Here is an 18146-nt window from a genome sequence, read left to right on the forward strand (position 1 = left end):
TAAGCTTGCTATTTCTGTGAATCTGTCTCCATGCTGTGTAGCGAGATAAGTCTCCTGCAGCCAAAATGTTGTCAAAACTTTCATTTATAATTGCCGACAAAGCCTCCGTAATTCTCAAACAAGAAACAGGCAGAAACAAGGCACAGAGAAAACAGAAAACATAAATATGATCCCAAATCACAGAGATGTCCGTTTAAACAGGACTAATATTATCACACAACCTCTGTGTTTGGCAAAATATGGGAGGTAATTTGCGGTGAAATTTGTACCTGTCAAATTATGGCCATGGTAGATTCGCACGAGGTTAAGGTCACAGACAGCCTCTGCAGGTATTACCAGAGGTCCCCCGGTAATATTAGTCCCCTGCAAACAGGGCTTCAGACAATTTCACGATTTTAAGTTGCTCACCTTAAAAAATGTGAAGTAAATCATTAAATGCCGCTCAACGTTAGACTTAATCTCATTGTGCCATAAATTTTAAAGCCTGGGGTACCGACAAATTTAATTATTTTCCTGGTGATATGCACATAATGTTTTGTGGGCTTTTTTAATTGAAAATGCATGTAGAGATAAGACCGATGATTTCCTGCCTCAGTTTTCAACCACCAGAAAATATAAGCTAATTTGAACCCAATTTTCCAGAAATGAAATGAAGATAGTTGCTTCTTCACTCCAGAGGTCTGGATGGTTGATGGTGGTCATGGGCATAATAGTAACTGTCTGTAGCTCAGCTTTAGTTTAGTTGCATGTTAACCAAGCCAACAGAAGGATCAGTCATTTCTTTATACAGTGTTTAACCATCTCCGGTGTATTTATAATATGTGTTATCCAAACACATTTTACCAAAGAGCTCAGCTACTTTAAATGCTATAAATATTTTCCAGTAGTGTTTTGCTGATGTGGACCAGCAATGATTGTTTGGACCAGCGCTCTTCATGCTGAGCTGTAGACAAACTGCCGTCACACTTAATCCCCCGGGTGGCCCACTGGAAATCAAGAAACTCATTATATTTTACACAGAAATGTAAGATCTTATCTCAGGTGGAAATGAGAGGAGAGATAAATGTGTTTTCTTTTACTATGGGATGTGCCTTTCCACTAAGCTTCAAAGAGGAAATAAGTGAACAGTGCAATAAAATATTTACATTTGTCTTTTGCTGACAATAAAAGTTGTGTTTATATAGCTCATTTCAAAAACCTTCCAACCAGTATTACCTGTTTGTACACAGTGGCCTACCCAGACATGAGAGGATGCTGCTCTTAGGTCTGTTTTTATTCATTACGTAAACAACTGTAGGATTGTCAATGAAGTTACAGTAATTTCTTGCTGGAGGAGGCTCTAATGGCTAGGGCTGTAATGGTTCATGTATTATTACATATGTTCATGTAACTGTCATGTACAGTTCGGTGCACACAGCCGCATGCGGAACACACAGTATTTAGACTGATGCACAGTATTTGGATCCAAAGTTCATAAGAGCAAGTTCTTCCCATATGCTTTTAGCAACATATGCTTAAGTTAGCACAACAAACAGATTGGCGTGCAAGACAATCATACTATGATTTGCAAAAATTAAACACCAGAGATGGAAGACCTGCGTGAGGGTTCCCAGTCAGCTGTAACAGAGATGAGGACAGTGTGTCTGTGTTGCTTCACCACACTAATGTGAGGGGACAGGAATAGAAACCCATCAAGCGCACATTTAACAGTGTCACCCAGATGTGCCGATAACCGGGATGTGATGCTAAATGTTTGGGTGACAGTGTCACCCAGATGTGCCGATAACTGGGATGTGATGCTAAATGTTTGGGTGCATTGAATGTTTAAATATAGCCAAAGTTATTGAATACTCCTGCCAATGCATGATGCTTTTCACTTTTTTAGCCTTTTTATAACATGATGCCTTGTAGAAAAGTGTTTTTTCAGTATAATACAATAGTATTTGAAATGTTTCTTCTTTTGTTATTATTTATTATTTTGAAAGATATTGTGATTGCATTATAAGTCATGACTTTAGAGGGAATGGTTATTTTTGCTTTTTGTTTTTACTTAAAATAAATAAATAAAAGAAACATGGTGATGTGATTTTTGCAGTAGTCTGTACCAAACAATCATGTTCTCTTACATGTGGAATATGATATGTAGGCCAGGGCATCTCTGTAGCACCACAATGCTTAATTTATAATGTTGAGACACATTTCACCTTTAGCACCTGTGGTTTGGATTTTGCACTTGTGCATATTGCGATTTCCATAATATTTACATGAATTGTGCAGCCTTAGTTGCCAGTGAGTAAATGCTACCTCAGTCCCACCAAAAACATTTGTGTATGCTTTTGACACTACTGACTGTTCGAAATAAATGAATAAAAAATAAATAAAATAAAATAAAAACATATCCTAATCATTTGGGATTTTTCTGCTATACTGACCTCACACAGAGTCGTGATTTTTGTGTGCTGTTTCAACCTTGGTAATAGCATATCAATATATTATCAAAAGCTACTGATAAATGCTGAATTTATAAGCCAACTTTATTTCAGTTTAGGGTGTTGGTTCAGAGCGTCTCACATTTTGCTTTTTTCAATTCATAATCATTTGTTAATTTCTATTGTTTTCCCTGTAGTACACTTTGCAGATGCATTCAGTGCATATTTTGGCTGCAGTTTGAGCTGTTGCATCAAAATAGATGCATGTTTTTATGAGTGTGATTAGAGGTCAGCTACAAAAATGTAAATCAGAACATTAACATAGCAGCAGCTATTTTTGCCTTTTGCAGAAACCACACCATCTACTTTCACAGCCTTGTTAAAGTATGAGGAAAACAAAATCGCTGATTGGAAATGATGCTGTGATGCTGCTACTAGGATTATTTTGTCAGTGAATCCTTAAAAGGGCCTGTGACATTTGCTGCAGCCTCTGCACTTGAAGCAAACAAACATCAAGACAGCCTGGTCCAAACTCATGTTTATTTCCCCTTTTATATTAAAAAGAAAAAAAAACTCGAAACACATCAAAGACGCTGAGATGGAATACATTTGCTTGGCAAATTTGGAAGAAGGTTATTATATTTTGAAATAAAAATTTCATATTCCAGTGGAAAGAATTAAGGACTTTAACAGGTCCTAGCAGCTGCTCACTGAGGCTTGGTAACCATAATTAGGATTGGCACTTTCAAGCATGCTTTTAGTGACCAGGGAGTCCAGACAAGGCTCTCTCAGTTTGGGGTTTGAGGCTATGCTAGACCAAAGAAAAAGGTCATTCACAATCAAGGTCTCAAGGGGAGCTTTTTAAAGGCCCTTTCTCCTTCCAAATCAATCACAATTTCACAGGCAATTCTTCAAACACTGTTAGAGAGTGCAATGACCTATTGCCATCTGTAGCCTCAGTGTTGTAGTGAGGTCATTTGCAAACTATTGTGGCACTGAAATGGCATCTTCATGATTTGTGTTCATGGTTAATGTAACTATTGATTAACAATTTTGAAAATGGCAGAGCTTTTAAAGTACCTTCTTTTAGTCTTTGTTTTCAAGTTTGCAGCATGCACACAATAAGAAAACAGTTTATTTCGCATTTGTTTTAGGATAGAACAAAGTATGCTCTACTGACTTCCCCTAACTGTTCAGAACTGGCCTTGTTTCTATCTGCACTCATGAATGTCAGTGTGGTGAGAACAAACATTTAACCCTGAATGTATTATTTCAGAAATCCCATCACTCAAGGCCCAGATGTTTTAAATGATTTACATTTGAAAGGCTCGGGTCAAATCGACGTGCAGGGGCATTTTCAGAGGGATAAGGACACTGAATCTCACACAAGTCTGCCTGCTCTATATGCAGGTGGTGACAATCCAGCATTTTTCTGGCCTTAATCCTAATGCTTTTCATGCTGCATTTTATGTAACTGAAATGTAAAACACTGTATGCAGCGCTCGTGCCTGCCTGGCTGGAGTAATATATATTCATATTGTCTGGCGTGGCATGCTATACCCATCATCTTTCTGGAGCAGTGTGCTGGATTAAGAGTTGGATGGTTTTCAGAATGATCTTCTCAACTCTGAAACAACCCCCTCCCCTGTGGCCCTGGCACACACAGCAAGCTGAAAAATAACTCTGCTTAAATAAGAAATGTATATTGAAATTATTTTTTTACAGTTGTGGTCACGGGTCATTTTTAAAGCATTGGTCAGTGTGTATAGCCTCCTCCTATGCAGCAGTAAATGTGAAAGCATTGTCAGTGTCCACGTACCAAAGGAGTTTTCTATAAAGAGGCAGAAAAGGCAGCAGACGACTGATGTGTTACACGCTGATTTAAAATATTGTGTATTATGTCTGTCATTCCTTCCTCAAATAATGTTCATATTTAAGATTGCTGTTAGGTGCTTGTTGATTTGCATTATTGGGTAGTGTTATTATTTTCTGATTATCTGAAATGATTAATCAGTTAATTGATAAGTCACTTGACAAAAATGATCGTATCTATTGTAAAGTGATTATATTTGGATTTTTGAAATGTTAGTAAAACAAGTATTCTGGAGATGTTAGCTTAGGATCTGGAAATTTGTGATACATTTTTAAAACAAACTGCCAATTAATCAGTCATGAAAATTATGATTCGTTGCAAGACACAAGAGTATCAGATTTCCAAAACAGCATGTTGTTTTTACTGTGCTCTGAAAGGTACTCTGTTATGCTACATTAAAGTGTACTTAAAACAATTACTATAGAGACAGACATGATGAGGAAATCCCTTTTGCACGGCTGATGATTATGTTTTAGTAAATGAAAAATGTTTAGTCCTACAATATATCCTATAACATGCAGTTTCTGCATGAGAAGAGTGGATGATGTTAATCCACTGCAGCATCATTTAGCCTCTGACTCTTTCTTCTTTACACTGCAATATGAAGGGACAATGAAGCAGCTTCTCTATAAGAGTCACACCTCAGAGGTTTGCATTTTCATTGTGTGTTTTTAGGGGTCTTAAAGCTGTTGTGATTTTTACATACTGTGGTTCCACCTCAAGCAATGTTGGATTATTACAGACTGACCAGCAGATTTCACAATAAAATGAGTCTTTGGTCACATCAAGTGGCAGAGAGGCACTTCATATGACTTCAGTCTCAGGTGCTGATCTGGGATCTGGGATTAATGAAACCTCCACATCTTCTATTAGAGAACTTGAATGTTTCATAAACATCCACATAGCAGAAAAGTCAGTCCAGAACAGAGAAGACAACTAATCAGCTAAAAAGAAACAGGTAGAGAAGAAATATAATAGGTTGGTATCTATAGAGTAAAGCATAAGGGTTTTAATAGAAGACAGCCTTTCAAGGCAACTGTGTTTTGGCAGCCTGAGCAGAAACACTTAACCTCTTCACAGTAAATTACATTATGCTTTGGGGCGACACTATGTGATACTATAAATCAAGAGCAGGTGGGCACATGTTTAAGTGTGATTTCATCGAAGGTGACCGTTGTCTAGAAAAGTAAATTGAAAAAGATTGGAAATATGGCTGTGTGACTGAGGTGACTGGTGCAGCGGTTCATCTGTTGACTGAATTACTGTTTTAAAAAAGATGGTACAGGATGCTTTTAAGTGTCTGCCATACATTACTGAATATGTTAAGTCAGTGGATATATAGGCTGTGAAGTTGGTCTATAATGAACTAAGGTGAGGCATGCCTTCCTTACCAAATCATCCCATATGCCATTGTGTCAGCTTGAACTATGTAGGCCATGTAAATAGGGTTGAGTCAGTAAAGGTCAAGCTTCTCGCTGAATGAGATTAAATCCTGTCATCTCAACCAGGTCCCTTAGTAGAATTAAGTGGTAGAATTACATAGAAAATCAGGCCACATTATGCAACGGTTAGAATTCAGTCTTGGTAACCTTCAAATACTATAATGGAGGTGATCTACTAGTCATTCGACCAATAACTTTTCTGTTACTATTTCATGTGATCTGGCTAATACTGTCACCACCCCTGTTTCTTCTCTTCTTACAGGTGGCATCTTTGAGACGCTTGAGAATGAGCCCATTAGTGTTGAAGAACTGGCCTTTAAATTTGCTGTAACCAACATAAACAGGAACCGGACCTTAATGCCAAACACCACATTGACCTATGACATCCAGAGAATAAACCTATTTGACAGTTTTGAGGCCTCAAGAAGAGGTAAGGAAGCTCTTGTTCACTTCTGAAAGCTTTTTGCATCAAAGAAATCAATAATAGATTGTTTATGACAGGAGTGTCTCTCCAGTTGGTCATTTGTTATTTTCTCCCTCTCCGCTTTCTGTTTCATTACTTCAGCCTGCGACCAGTTGGCTTTGGGTGTTGGGGCAGTATTTGGCCCCTCTCACAGCTCATCTGTCAGTGCAGTCCAGTCTATTTGTAACGCCCTGGAAGTCCCTCACATCCAGACACGCTGGAAACACCCCTCAGTGGACAACAAAGACAGCTTCTACATTAATCTCTACCCGGAATACACCTCCATAAGCCGGGCCGTGTTGGACATAGTGCAGTACTACAAGTGGAAGACGGTCACTGTTGTCTATGAGGATGCAACTGGTGAGTCAAACCAGTAAAGCATTTAAACAGCAGCCCAATGTGTCAATTAAAACACGCAAAGCACAAAGACTTGAGTGTTAAATTACATATAGATTTCCAAAAGTGATGGTCACATGTATTTACAGCAATGTGGGAACTGGTTGTTATGTTTGTGCATGTGTGAATACTGTATGTGTTTGTGTGTGACAGTATATCCACATAAAAGGTGTGGACCTGAGCACTCATGTGTAAGTGTTTGGTGGTAGGCAGGAAGGACCTCCACTGAGTTCAACTTGAAGGTTCAGTGTGAAGGATTTAGGGGGGATATAAATAAATATATAATATAATTAGTATGTTTGCTTTAGTGTCAATTAGAACTGTGTTTTTGTTATAGTAGAACCAGCATTTATATCTACATAGGCAGCGGATCCTTATCCAAGGTAGTCTCCCCACCAGACAATCAGAGATCTCTGCCTTCTGATAGTCTGGGGACACTCCTTTCTAAAGTGTGTTTAACACACCGGAGAAAACGGCCGGCAACAAAGCAACGCCTCTTGCATTTTTTAAAAGGACACGCCCTCCCGGAAATGTGCGCTCCCCCTTTTCTCGTCCGCAAGGAAACAAACACACAGAGAGCTTGAAAATGGATGCCGAGAGATAAACTCTGTTTTATCAAACGTGTGTTCAGTCCGCAAGATTGTGGAAATGAAGGACTTACAGCGACTTTGTTTAAAACTTTTAATGCAGTCGGACTATGTTTACGAGCACAAGAGTTCAGCGAGCCACCGAAGGACCGCCCTGCGGATTTACTATTGGTTCTGCAATGTAGGGAGTTTTTTTAAACTCTGAAATTGTATCCGCCCATCTCAAAAAAGCATTTTCCTATAGGCCACCATTAAATAAGACACGTCTGTAAAAGTGTTGACAGGACACCTCAAACTGCAAGGAAGGTCAATTGTGAATCTTTGTATTGTGAAATTTTGAGGCATAGGGGTTTTATATTTGTAGGTATTTCTTCAGGCTGAGCAAAGTTATTTAAAAATCTGTGATGTCATCACAATGTTCAGTCTATGAGCCGAGTAGGAACTTGCGGGTGGGGCCAGCAGGAGAAACACTACTGTGAATATACAGTGGGCCACATACTGCGTAAGTAAACAAGGAAGCTAGAAACTTTTCTAGCATATGTGCCAGACGAGCATCTCTATTGGAATGAATCGGTGCCATCTTGGCGTCCAGGATCTAGTTATTATTAGAATCGATGATTAGCAGGTGCTGGGTGAGCAGCCTGTCTGCAATGAGCCAAACAGCATTGGAGAAACACTGGTTTGTAATGAGAAACAGCTTTAACCAGTTTTTTTTGTTTGTCTGTTTGTTTGTTTGTTTTGGAGAGGAGGAGACCTCTGCAGATAATTAAGCTCCCAGTACAAACGTCCTGAACAATTAAGACTGAAGGAATTCTACCCGAGAGTTCACGCTTGTCACACGGGAGAAGTTTCAACTGGTTGCAATCTGCAATACTCACAGCTTGATGCCACTAAATCCTACACACTGCTAAGTAATGAGAGGCACCGTGCAATGGTTGCAATAGGTAGTTATGATGGGATGTTGAGGATTCAATTACAATAACAGCTCCCACAAGTCACAGGTGCGCCATTGAAATCTGTTCAATACTTACAACAACAACAAAACCCAAGCTTATTTTATCTCTGTCATAATAACAGGGTGATCATATATTACTCAACAATATTGCTCATTCATCATAAAAACAATAACTGGCAGATTTGAAAATATTAAAAAAAATTGATACAGCCCAGCATAAATAACATTCACTGTAACTTAGTAGGTTAGTAACTTACCACGTCATCATGCTAGTGATTTACATAGTACTATCCCACAGAATTACTGGGTTTCCAACTAAAGCACTATGATTTACATCATATTATTTAGTGTATATAATAATGAAATGCCAAATTCACCAGCAACTGCGTACAGATATAAAACATCACAATGTGCCAAATGATGCTGATCCCACCTTGCTTATCAATGACGACAACAGCCTATCACAACTGCAATACCTTGAACTATTCCACTTACACAATCAAAGCACATCCAAACTGACTGTCACATCAGCCATCACATCCACCACTGAGCACCAGGAGACTACCACTGAAGATACAGCAAAATGACATCATCATGTAAACTAAAGTTTATATAAAGAAGGCCACAGGAGTTAATTGGAAATATGTTTATAATAATCACAGACAGTACAAGGCCCAAGCTGAGTAACATTAAGCACCCAGTCTTCAAACTGCAGCACACTGTAGAGCAGTATGGAGCTTGTGTCTTACCTTTGCAAGAGCTTCTTTGACTTTGTGTTTGCAAACTCATACTCCTCTCAGCAGGTCAGACTCCACAGCCAACAGTCACATGCAGTTTTGTTGTGTTAATGGTCAAGGTGTTCACTCAGTTTCCTATGGATTACAGGTTGTGATTACAAACTGCATTGGCAGCAATGTCCAAACAGAGAAGTATATCTCTCACAGCCTGGTTGTACATGAGGCGGTTGTGCAACAAATCCCTACAAGTATCTGATGGGATACCTGATGTTGAAAATGATTCATGATTGCTTCACTGCAGCGTCAAACTCCCGCCATCACCGTCTGCACGAAGCAGCGGATGGCACGTGTTCCCCTGTGTGGCCTCTTTACCTGGCCCAAAAAAGTTGACATCCATCTTTGACGAGACAGCTTTGCTAGCTTCATTACTGATGATGTCATATGCTAGTGATGATAAGCTCCAAAAACAGATTATCTCGCACAGCAGCCCTTTCAGAGCAGTAGTATCTCTTGGTGCCTATGTAGTATCCATGTGTCGTTTCAACATACTGTAATCACGTGCCAATCACGAACGAGGTTAACCTGCTTCTAGCGTGCAACATCCTGTAGTTGAAGTACATATCTACACCGGGCTAACTTGAACGTTTTATTTTGAAATCCGAAAGTTACGGTGACTATCGTGTCCGTATTGACGTCACTTGACAAGTTCAGGAAAATATAAACTTATTTATTGTCCTTAACTGTTACCGTTGGAGGGCAGTGGGCACACGTATTTTTTAGTACAAGAATATAGGGTAAGGTCAAACTCCTTGAACTCCAGGTGGAAATTTTGCTTTGAGGGAGACAAGAAACCAGAGCTAAGGCTAACTTTCTTTAAAAGAAAAGTGTTCATCAATTGTTCAGTTGGAGGTTACATGCTTCATCCTCTGGTGGAATTAGTAGGCTATTCAGTCAACCAAATGTTGCAGAAGCGAACTGCATGCACTGAATATATATGTATATATATATATATATATATATATATATATATATATATATATATATATATATATATATGTATAAGTAACCTTATCTCAAAATCAGGTCTAATTATGAGTTCTTATATTCATAATTCACTGGATTTTAAAAAATTGACCCTTATGAGCAAAGATCTTGTAATTACAAGATGTCTATTTCTTTTATATTCCGTGAATGCAATGCGCTTCCGATTGTTGTGCCGATAAGATTCAAAGGTTGAACTTGTTTTTCAGTTCGTACAATGTATGTAGAAAGGAATATTGGCGCCCTCTTGTGGATACAATCCAGAACTGCAACATGTAATTCGTCAAGCTAGCGTCTACATTGAGATGACAGTTTATAAGCACTTCCGTTAAATGTTTCAAAAATAAAATCCCTGAGCGTATTCAGAAAGCAGTGTTGGCGCCCTCCCGTGGTCATAGTGCGGGACTGCAACAGAAAAATCGTTAAGATGGCGTCAGGAAATTAGCCATTAGGCGCATCACACTATCTGCTACACCCTTATTCTTCTAAAACATGCACTGAGGTTGAGTAAATGCGGACCTGCCGTTATACACATGCAAATACAAAGTGTATGCTTTAGAGTAGGATGTACACGAAAATATGGGACAAGTTGCGTCCCATATTGATTCAGTAGGAGGATGTGCATTTTATTTTTCAATATGGCATTAGAATTTTTTTCAACGTGAGTTTAATGTCTGCTTTTTAAAAAAAACAAGGCAAATATTTGCTGAATTGATGGCAAATTATTTTTGAAAAGGACTGCTGTTAGAAGTTAGCCACCAACATTTGCCCATTGCGACTAATGGTAAAACGTTATGGGGCTAACCAGAGCTAACTAGCCTACTGCAATTTCAGCTATCTCACGGGAAGTTTGACCTATAATCATTTCTACAGTACTGCCCCAGATAAAGGTGAACAGCAGCTGAAAGTTACCACATTTCAATTACTGTTTACAGCACTAAATAGCGTCGCTAGTACTAAACCGCAAAGAAAAAAATGTGAACGTTTTATTTTGAAAGCCGGAAGTGAAGGTGATTATCTTGTCCACTTGACGTTTCTTGACGAATTTAATGTGTTGCAATTCCTGCCTGGGGCCACTAGAGGGCAGTGTTCACTCGTAGTTTTTTTTTTTTATTGTGGAAATAGATGTTTTTATTATAGAAATATACAAGACAATGTCAAACTTTTTGATCTCGAGGTGATAATTTAGCATTGGTTGGCAGAGAGCCAGACACAGAAAATGAATACAAAAAATAGCTAGTATACAAATAACCAATTTCTGAATTAATCAAGGGGATCCTAGGGGAAAAATGCAAAAGTAACATTAAATTATTGAAAATGTTCTGCAGTTCAGACAATTATCTTGAACAATTTCAATATTAAGACAATTGATTGAATTACTGATGCATTTTAGATTAAAAAAAATTCAACATATTAATTCCACTATTTTGAATATGAAACTTTGCAATGATAACATTCTTAAATAATCTATGGTCTGCCGTAACGCAAGGTGGCCACTGTCGTCCGTGTGTTAAGTGAGGAGTGATGGCGCCCTCCTTTGGTCACAGTGCGGAACTACAGTTTATGCTAGCATTTCCGCTTTCAAAATAAAATCCCTGAGCTTATTTAGAAAGGAGTGTTGGCGCCCTCTTGTGGTCACAGTTCATTAAGCTCGTGTCGTTGTTGACGTGGCAGTTCATGCTGGCACTTTCGTTGAATGCTCTCAAAATAAAGCAGAGTCGTAGCCGACTAGTTCACATAAGGCAGTTTTCTCTTTCTTTTAAATTTAAGTTTTATGAATTATGGTTATACAGTTCACTCTTGACTGCCTTGATGCCAGCTGGAGATGACAGCTGACCTGAGAGTGTCAAGTGTAATCGAGAGCGCTCTCTGCGATGTCAATTTCGATGCAAATGTGTGCTAACACTTCCGGTGAAGACTTTCAAAATATAATGACGAAACCAGAGTAAATCGTTGTGAAACGATAAAGTCAATTGTTGTGCTCGGTGTTAGAAACGTAAACCTTCCACACCCTACAGTGGCCAGATATTTGCTGCGTATAAGTTGTTTTTCAAACGAACAATGGACACACAAGCCCACGGGGAGATGGTGAGCTTGCTACCATTTATGCTAACCTCAGTTTTAATTTAGTTAACAATTGAGTATTTGTAACGTTTCTATCCATATTCTGAGATAATTGGCTACTGGAACTGCGGTGCACGTTCTCTACCTAAACGATCACACAACAATGATAAGCCTGTTTTCATTCAGTAACGTTAGCTACAGCTCCCATTGGGCTCTGAGTGTGTGCTGAAAGCTAAAACCCAGGGGTTATGATGTTTGGGGCGTTGTACAAAATAATCTAGATTGTATTTGCGAGAATTGAATCTTAATTCTGCAGAATTTACATTTACCAGATGGATTTTCTACTCTTGATTTACTATATCTAATCTGACAGAGTGGATGTTGGGTAAATAAAAATGATAAAAGGTCTGTTTGGGGATCTCATTGTTTAATATCTTTAGAAAAGCCACCTGAACTTTGTAATGATTAAAATTAGCATAATGATGAGACATGCAGTCACTGAAGCAGATGCATTTTATGAAAATTAAATACCATTAAGCCAAAAACAAAATCAAAAACGGCTCATATTTTAATTACACAGTCTTAATTAAACTACAGCATACAGTACACACTTTTTTATTTGGAGTGCTATAGTTAAATGTCTAGAGAGGATGCTTGTTGTAAATATGTGATTGTTGAGTCTAATAATGGTCTTATTGTCTTCGAATTGCAGGGCTGATTCGTTTGCAAGAGTTGATCAAAGCTCCATCCAGATACAGCATTAAAATCAAGATCCGCCAGCTGCCTACAGGAAGTAAAGATGCCCGTCCTCTGTTAAAAGAGATGAAGAAAGGAAAGGAGTTCTATGTCATCTTTGACTGCTCTTACCAAACATCAGCTGATGTTCTCAAGCAGGTGAATAAGACAAACATCTGTCAGCATGTAGTCTACACTGGGCAGAGGGCATTTTTTTCAGGGTTTAATTCATAACTCGACATGCACAATGCAATGCTCTGTCCAGTATCCAATTTGAATTTTTCAGTGGAGAGTAGTCTGTTATTTTTGTGTTTGTCTGCATTGCTTGTGCTTTAATATTCACTATGTGCAAGATTAGTCTAATTCTATCCCCCTCAGAAATCCTATGATCATTTCCAAATCCAAGCAGAGCCTATTTTTGAGCCAGACATACTAATTTAGAACCGAAAGCTGCACGGAAGATCAATTGGAAACACTACGCAAACATGAGCAAATTGTGACATATACTCACTCAGATACTTGTTAATGCAGACCATGCAAACAATACAAAATGAGGCAATTCAGTAAATGGGTAGAATGTGTAATTTGCAAGAGTCTCTTGGTATAGATGTGGTTGGATAGGGAAAGAAAAGATAATGCTGGCTGGAGAAAAACATGAATGTATAGTCAGGGGAGGAAACTGTGAACCACTCCTTCATCTCTCATCCTGTTTAGATCTTGTCCATGGGGATGATGACTGAATATTACCACTTCTTCTTCACCACACTGGTAAGAAAACTTTTCTAAATTTCTACATCTCAAGAACACATGAAGGTTGTTTTACTGAACGTATGTGCACAGAAACGTTGACTCTTACGTTTCCCTTTGAAACTGGATTGAAAAAGCTGATGGATATGCACGTCGGTAACATGCCGCGTAATTACACCGTTCCATTGTCTTAATTAAGTGTCCTTTTATCCTGCACAAGCTTAGATGTGTGTATTCACCTAGAGATTCTGTTATGCAAAGATTATGCAGATGAACTGAAACATCTGTGGTTTGTTTTATAATAAGATTGCTGGATGTTTTCAGTGCCCTTGGCATAATTCCATGGTATTATACTGTATATTGTTCCGCTGTTTTAATCAAGTGTCCCTTTACCCTTGCTGTTTAACTTACATCTACTTTTGGGGTATTTTTAAGCAGAGTCACAATAACTCTGCACTGATGTTGTTGTACTTCTACAGGACCTGTTCTCCCTTGACCTGGAGCCATACCGCTACAGTGGGGTCAACATGACAGGGTTCAGACTGCTCAACATAGACAGTCCTCAGGTGGCCTCAGTGGTGGAGAGGTGGGCCATGGAGCGACTGCAGGCTCCCTCCAAAGCTGAGACTGGAATGATGGAGGGGATGATGACAGTGAGTGACATTACTTTCCTCCTTTCATTCCTCATGTAAAATGTGTGGGAGTGTACAGGTTGGTACTGATGGTACTGTGATTGTTCGCATACTGTAAGCAACAGGCCCAACAGGCCAGTGGAAGCCCGTTTATTAAGCTCAGGGTTACACTGAAAATATATGGACAGTCTCAGCTTGTCTGCCAAGAAATGTTGGCTGAAAACAATGTTGGTCATCAGCCAATTTGATTTCCACACCTTGTTTCCCTATTTGATTTTGTATGTACTGTATATGTGCGAGGAAGACAGGACAATTTGATAAATCACTAAATCTTCCCAGTTCTTTGCAGTTTTTGAAGCATTAAAGGAATAAACATAATTTTCATCCCATAATCAGGAAAATAATTCAAAATGAACTCAAATCTAATTTTATTTTTTATTGCTGCATGTGTCTGTCAAGCGTAAACAAAAACGCTAATATGAAATAAAGCCATGCTCAGCATCCAGACATAATCACTGAGAGATTGTATGTAAATGTGTAAACACATAGCCTATTTTGGGAAGCTGCGCAAGAACCTAACAAAGAATTATTTGGAGCCCCTCATCACCCACACTTGAGTCAGAACACAATAATCCACCACGTTGTTTTCTGATTGTGTGTACAAACAGAAAAGTGTTTAAATAAGATTGTTCACCAAATTGTGCTCACTGTGGCAGGTTGTGGTCGCCTCTTTGATTGATTTCCATGTAGTTTGTAAATGTATTGCTGCATTTATGGGGGGGGATGTTTTGTAGATACCATATGGTGCCGTGCATGTGCATCAACAGTCCTGATGTGATAAGTGCATGATGTGATTCCCGCTGATGGATGCTGACGGCCGCGCTTCTCTTTCAGACTGAAGCAGCTCTGATGTACGACGCCGTCTACATGGTGGCTGCTGCTTCGCAACGCGCCTCCCAGATCACTGTCAGCTCCCTTCAGTGCCACCGACACAAACCCTGGCGCTTTGGATCACGCTTCATGAACATGCTCAAAGATGTGAGTTTGGTTTATGAATGTATGACATCCACCCCTCTTCCTCCATCCATCCATCCGTTTCACAGCCTGCTTGATTCTATTTCATTTCCTTGGGTGCAGGAGCAGAAACAATAGAGTTAGGAGATCAGATGTGATGAATGTGGAACATGTGTGTGAAGATTATATTTGAAATAATTTTTCTCAGGAGATAAGGATTGACATGCTGCATGTTGGAGGTTTCTGAGATTAGTGGGTTGTCAGATGGTTTCTGGTAAGAGATGTCCACTGAGCGCCGCAGTGTTTTACATGGATGTTTAATGCAAATAGGACAAGATAATAAAGACTCCTCAAACTTAATACTCTATTTAAAATATTTATTTAAAATTTCTCTCTCGATACTCATTAATTAAGTTTGTAGGATGCCATAGAAGTGTATCCTGCTTCTTAGGCTATTGAAAATGGAAAAAAAATTAAATTCTGCTCAGCCTATTGATCTGACAGCAGACAGAAGAGGAACACAAAAGCACATTGAAATGCAAACACTCACAGTTTGAAAAACATGGAAAATATCTCAGTTTAATTGTGGAAGCTGACTTTCTCAGCTCTGCTAAGATACTTTAATTTGAATTTAATAGACTCCCTCGTTATGTTGCACTCTCTAATTAGATGTTTCTTTGACAAATGAGCTTTTCAATTGAGAGTGTGGACACAATATTGAAGGACACAGGCAATGCCAAAAGAGCTCAGAGAGCCTGAGTGTGAATAAAAGAACTTTTCAGCTGTAAAGCCTCAGCAGATATTGTCTTTAATTAGATGCACTTTTACATAAACACACTGAAGTATAGAATATGAGCTTCGTGTTCATTGGTGTTTAACAGCTTATTGCTCTGCATTCTGTCTTCTACTCGATAAACATGACATCCTTTATCTTTACAAGGGTTGCTTTTATTACAGTGCATTAATTTAAAAGGACCATACTGGTGTTTTCTTTCCATGCTGTAGCCCATTTACTGCAAATAATTTTTACTTCATACTACCAGATAATATTTTCCAAAGCTTACCATATAATTTTCTGTAAGCCATCAGTGTTAAGGCTCAGCGAAAGCACAACAGGGGCAATCAGGCAGGGAACTGAGAGAAAATGGCCAATATATACACTGAGGAGGCTGACAGGAGAATGAGGGGCAGGTGTGTGCGCGTGTGTGTGTGTGTGAGTGGGGAAAGGTGGAAAGAGCTGATCACAACTGCTGGAGGGTGTAGGAATAGCAGGGTCCGAAATGACAGGAGAGGTTAGTGGCAAACAGTGAAAATATTGAAACAGATATTATGAACTGATAGAAACCATGATAGCTTGTGTCTATTCATTTTCATTTTATTACTGTATCAAAATCAGTTTGAGAGTCTTGCAACTTTATGAAGTCTGTCACAGTGAACATCTTGTCTATCCTTATTTTTATCTCTACATGGTAATGTTGATGGGAGTTAGCAGTCTCATGTTTTACCCATTAGATTCACATTTTAGTGAGATAAAATAAATGTTATGCTTTGCTGTGTACTTTGATAAAAGGTGGAATTAGCTTAACTTTTTACACTTTAAAAAACCTTTATTTATTTTACAGTGGTTCACATGGATAGTCAATGATCTGTCTCCTTATTTATGTTACAGTTTGGTTGACAGGAATGACTTATCTGATAATGCGATACTGTGCAGACAACTAGTGGCAGCCTGAATGGTGGAAAATACATTCAAAATCATTGTGGTACGCTTTGGAAAATGATCAGCAGTAGCATACAGAATTTCAGTTAAACTGTAAAAACATGCAAAATATCAACATGTTCTTTTAAGATTTTATTTTCAAACTGTGTTATCTGAAGTGCCCCTGAGCAAGACATTGGCTCCAGGGCTGCTGCTCTGTGGCTCACCCTGCTCTCGTGGGGGAGGGAACGCAAAAGACAATTTTCCCTGCAGAAATCAGTGCTGTATCACATATTTCATACCAGAAGTTAAGTTTTGCAGAGAAAGTTTCATGAACTCACAGCTCAAGTAAATTAGGTTCAGCTTTGCGCACTTGGACTATTTTCCTAAATGTACCAATGAACATGCAGAGCACGTTTGTTTGTGAGGGTGGTGTACAGAGGCCTGAGGAAAAAGCAAATGAGTTTTTCTCACAATGGTGCTGATGGTCTGTCCAGTATATTCACAGATAATCAGCGAGGTTTTGAGTGGTGTGTTGAAACTCATCCTTTATATCATCCGGATTGTCCAATCCAAGAAGATCCATTTCATCACTGCATGTACAGTAATGACACCAACACATGGTCAAGACAGAGAGACTTTTGATTGGTGGGGATTTAAAAAGAGACTTAATGACATGAATAATCTGGATTTAGGGGTCAAGTAGGTCTCACAGATGTGTGCAATAAGACTGTGTGAAGCGGTCTAATTAAAGAGCAACTTCACCAAATGATAGCCTGTAACTTTCTATACATGCAAGAGATCCTTGCATTAGAAATGGATTTAAAGAAACGTTCCTTGGATGTCATCAAGTTTAATCTTAAATCTTATGTTTGTGTGTGTGCGTTGACATGTACCACACTCAGTAACATGCATCACTCTCTCTCTTTTAATTTAAATCATAATGTAAAGCTTGTGCAGCAGTGCAGCTCTTAGATTCATTTCACTCTTAGTGTTGTTTTGTTTATTGCACATTGTGGGTACGAATGGCTCAGGATACATTTGCTTTGGTTCCGGTAGATTGAATCGAATTATTTTCAGTAACAAATTGACTGATGTAAGTTTCTGTTTAATGGCTGAAAGAACAAGATGATGAAATGTAAAGGCTTAGCGTTGTTCCACATCTCTTAATACACCTGTAATTGATTTCTTACAAAAAATCCTCCAGACTGAGTGATATAGCAGGTGTGATATAGCAGCCTATATATACATATATATATATATATATATATATATATATATATATATATATATATATATATATATATATATATATATATATATATTAGAATA

At 38.6% G+C, this 18146-nt stretch overlaps 1 protein-coding gene and 1 long non-coding RNA gene across 3 annotated transcripts in view; one reads left to right on the top strand and one right to left on the bottom strand.

The window, feature by feature from the left end:
• The window catches only part of LOC126398124 (uncharacterized), a 38200-nt gene extending 28769 nt beyond the window's left edge, over positions 1-9431 (bottom strand). The window contains exons 1-2 of the long non-coding RNA XR_007570739.1: positions 9147-9431; positions 8895-9017 (exon numbers count right to left, since the gene is read on the bottom strand). This is a non-coding gene — a long non-coding RNA (uncharacterized LOC126398124). The remainder of the gene's footprint in view (positions 1-8894; positions 9018-9146) is intronic.
• Positions 1-18146, top strand: part of LOC126398082 (glutamate receptor ionotropic, kainate 1) — a 31805-nt gene that overhangs the window by 5318 nt on the left and 8341 nt on the right. For both annotated transcript variants that reach the window (XM_050057281.1, XM_050057289.1), the window contains exons 2-7: positions 6007-6174; positions 6310-6567; positions 12700-12881; positions 13437-13490; positions 13949-14122; positions 14996-15139. In XM_050057281.1, the coding sequence (XP_049913238.1) occupies positions 6007-6174; positions 6310-6567; positions 12700-12881; positions 13437-13490; positions 13949-14122; positions 14996-15139 (980 nt within the window). The remainder of the gene's footprint in view (positions 1-6006; positions 6175-6309; positions 6568-12699; positions 12882-13436; positions 13491-13948; positions 14123-14995; positions 15140-18146) is intronic.

The sequence above is a fragment of the Epinephelus moara genome, chromosome 2 (genome assembly GCF_006386435.1).
Source record: "Epinephelus moara isolate mb chromosome 2, YSFRI_EMoa_1.0, whole genome shotgun sequence".
In the NCBI taxonomy this organism is placed as follows: Eukaryota; Metazoa; Chordata; class Actinopteri; order Perciformes; family Serranidae; genus Epinephelus; species Epinephelus moara.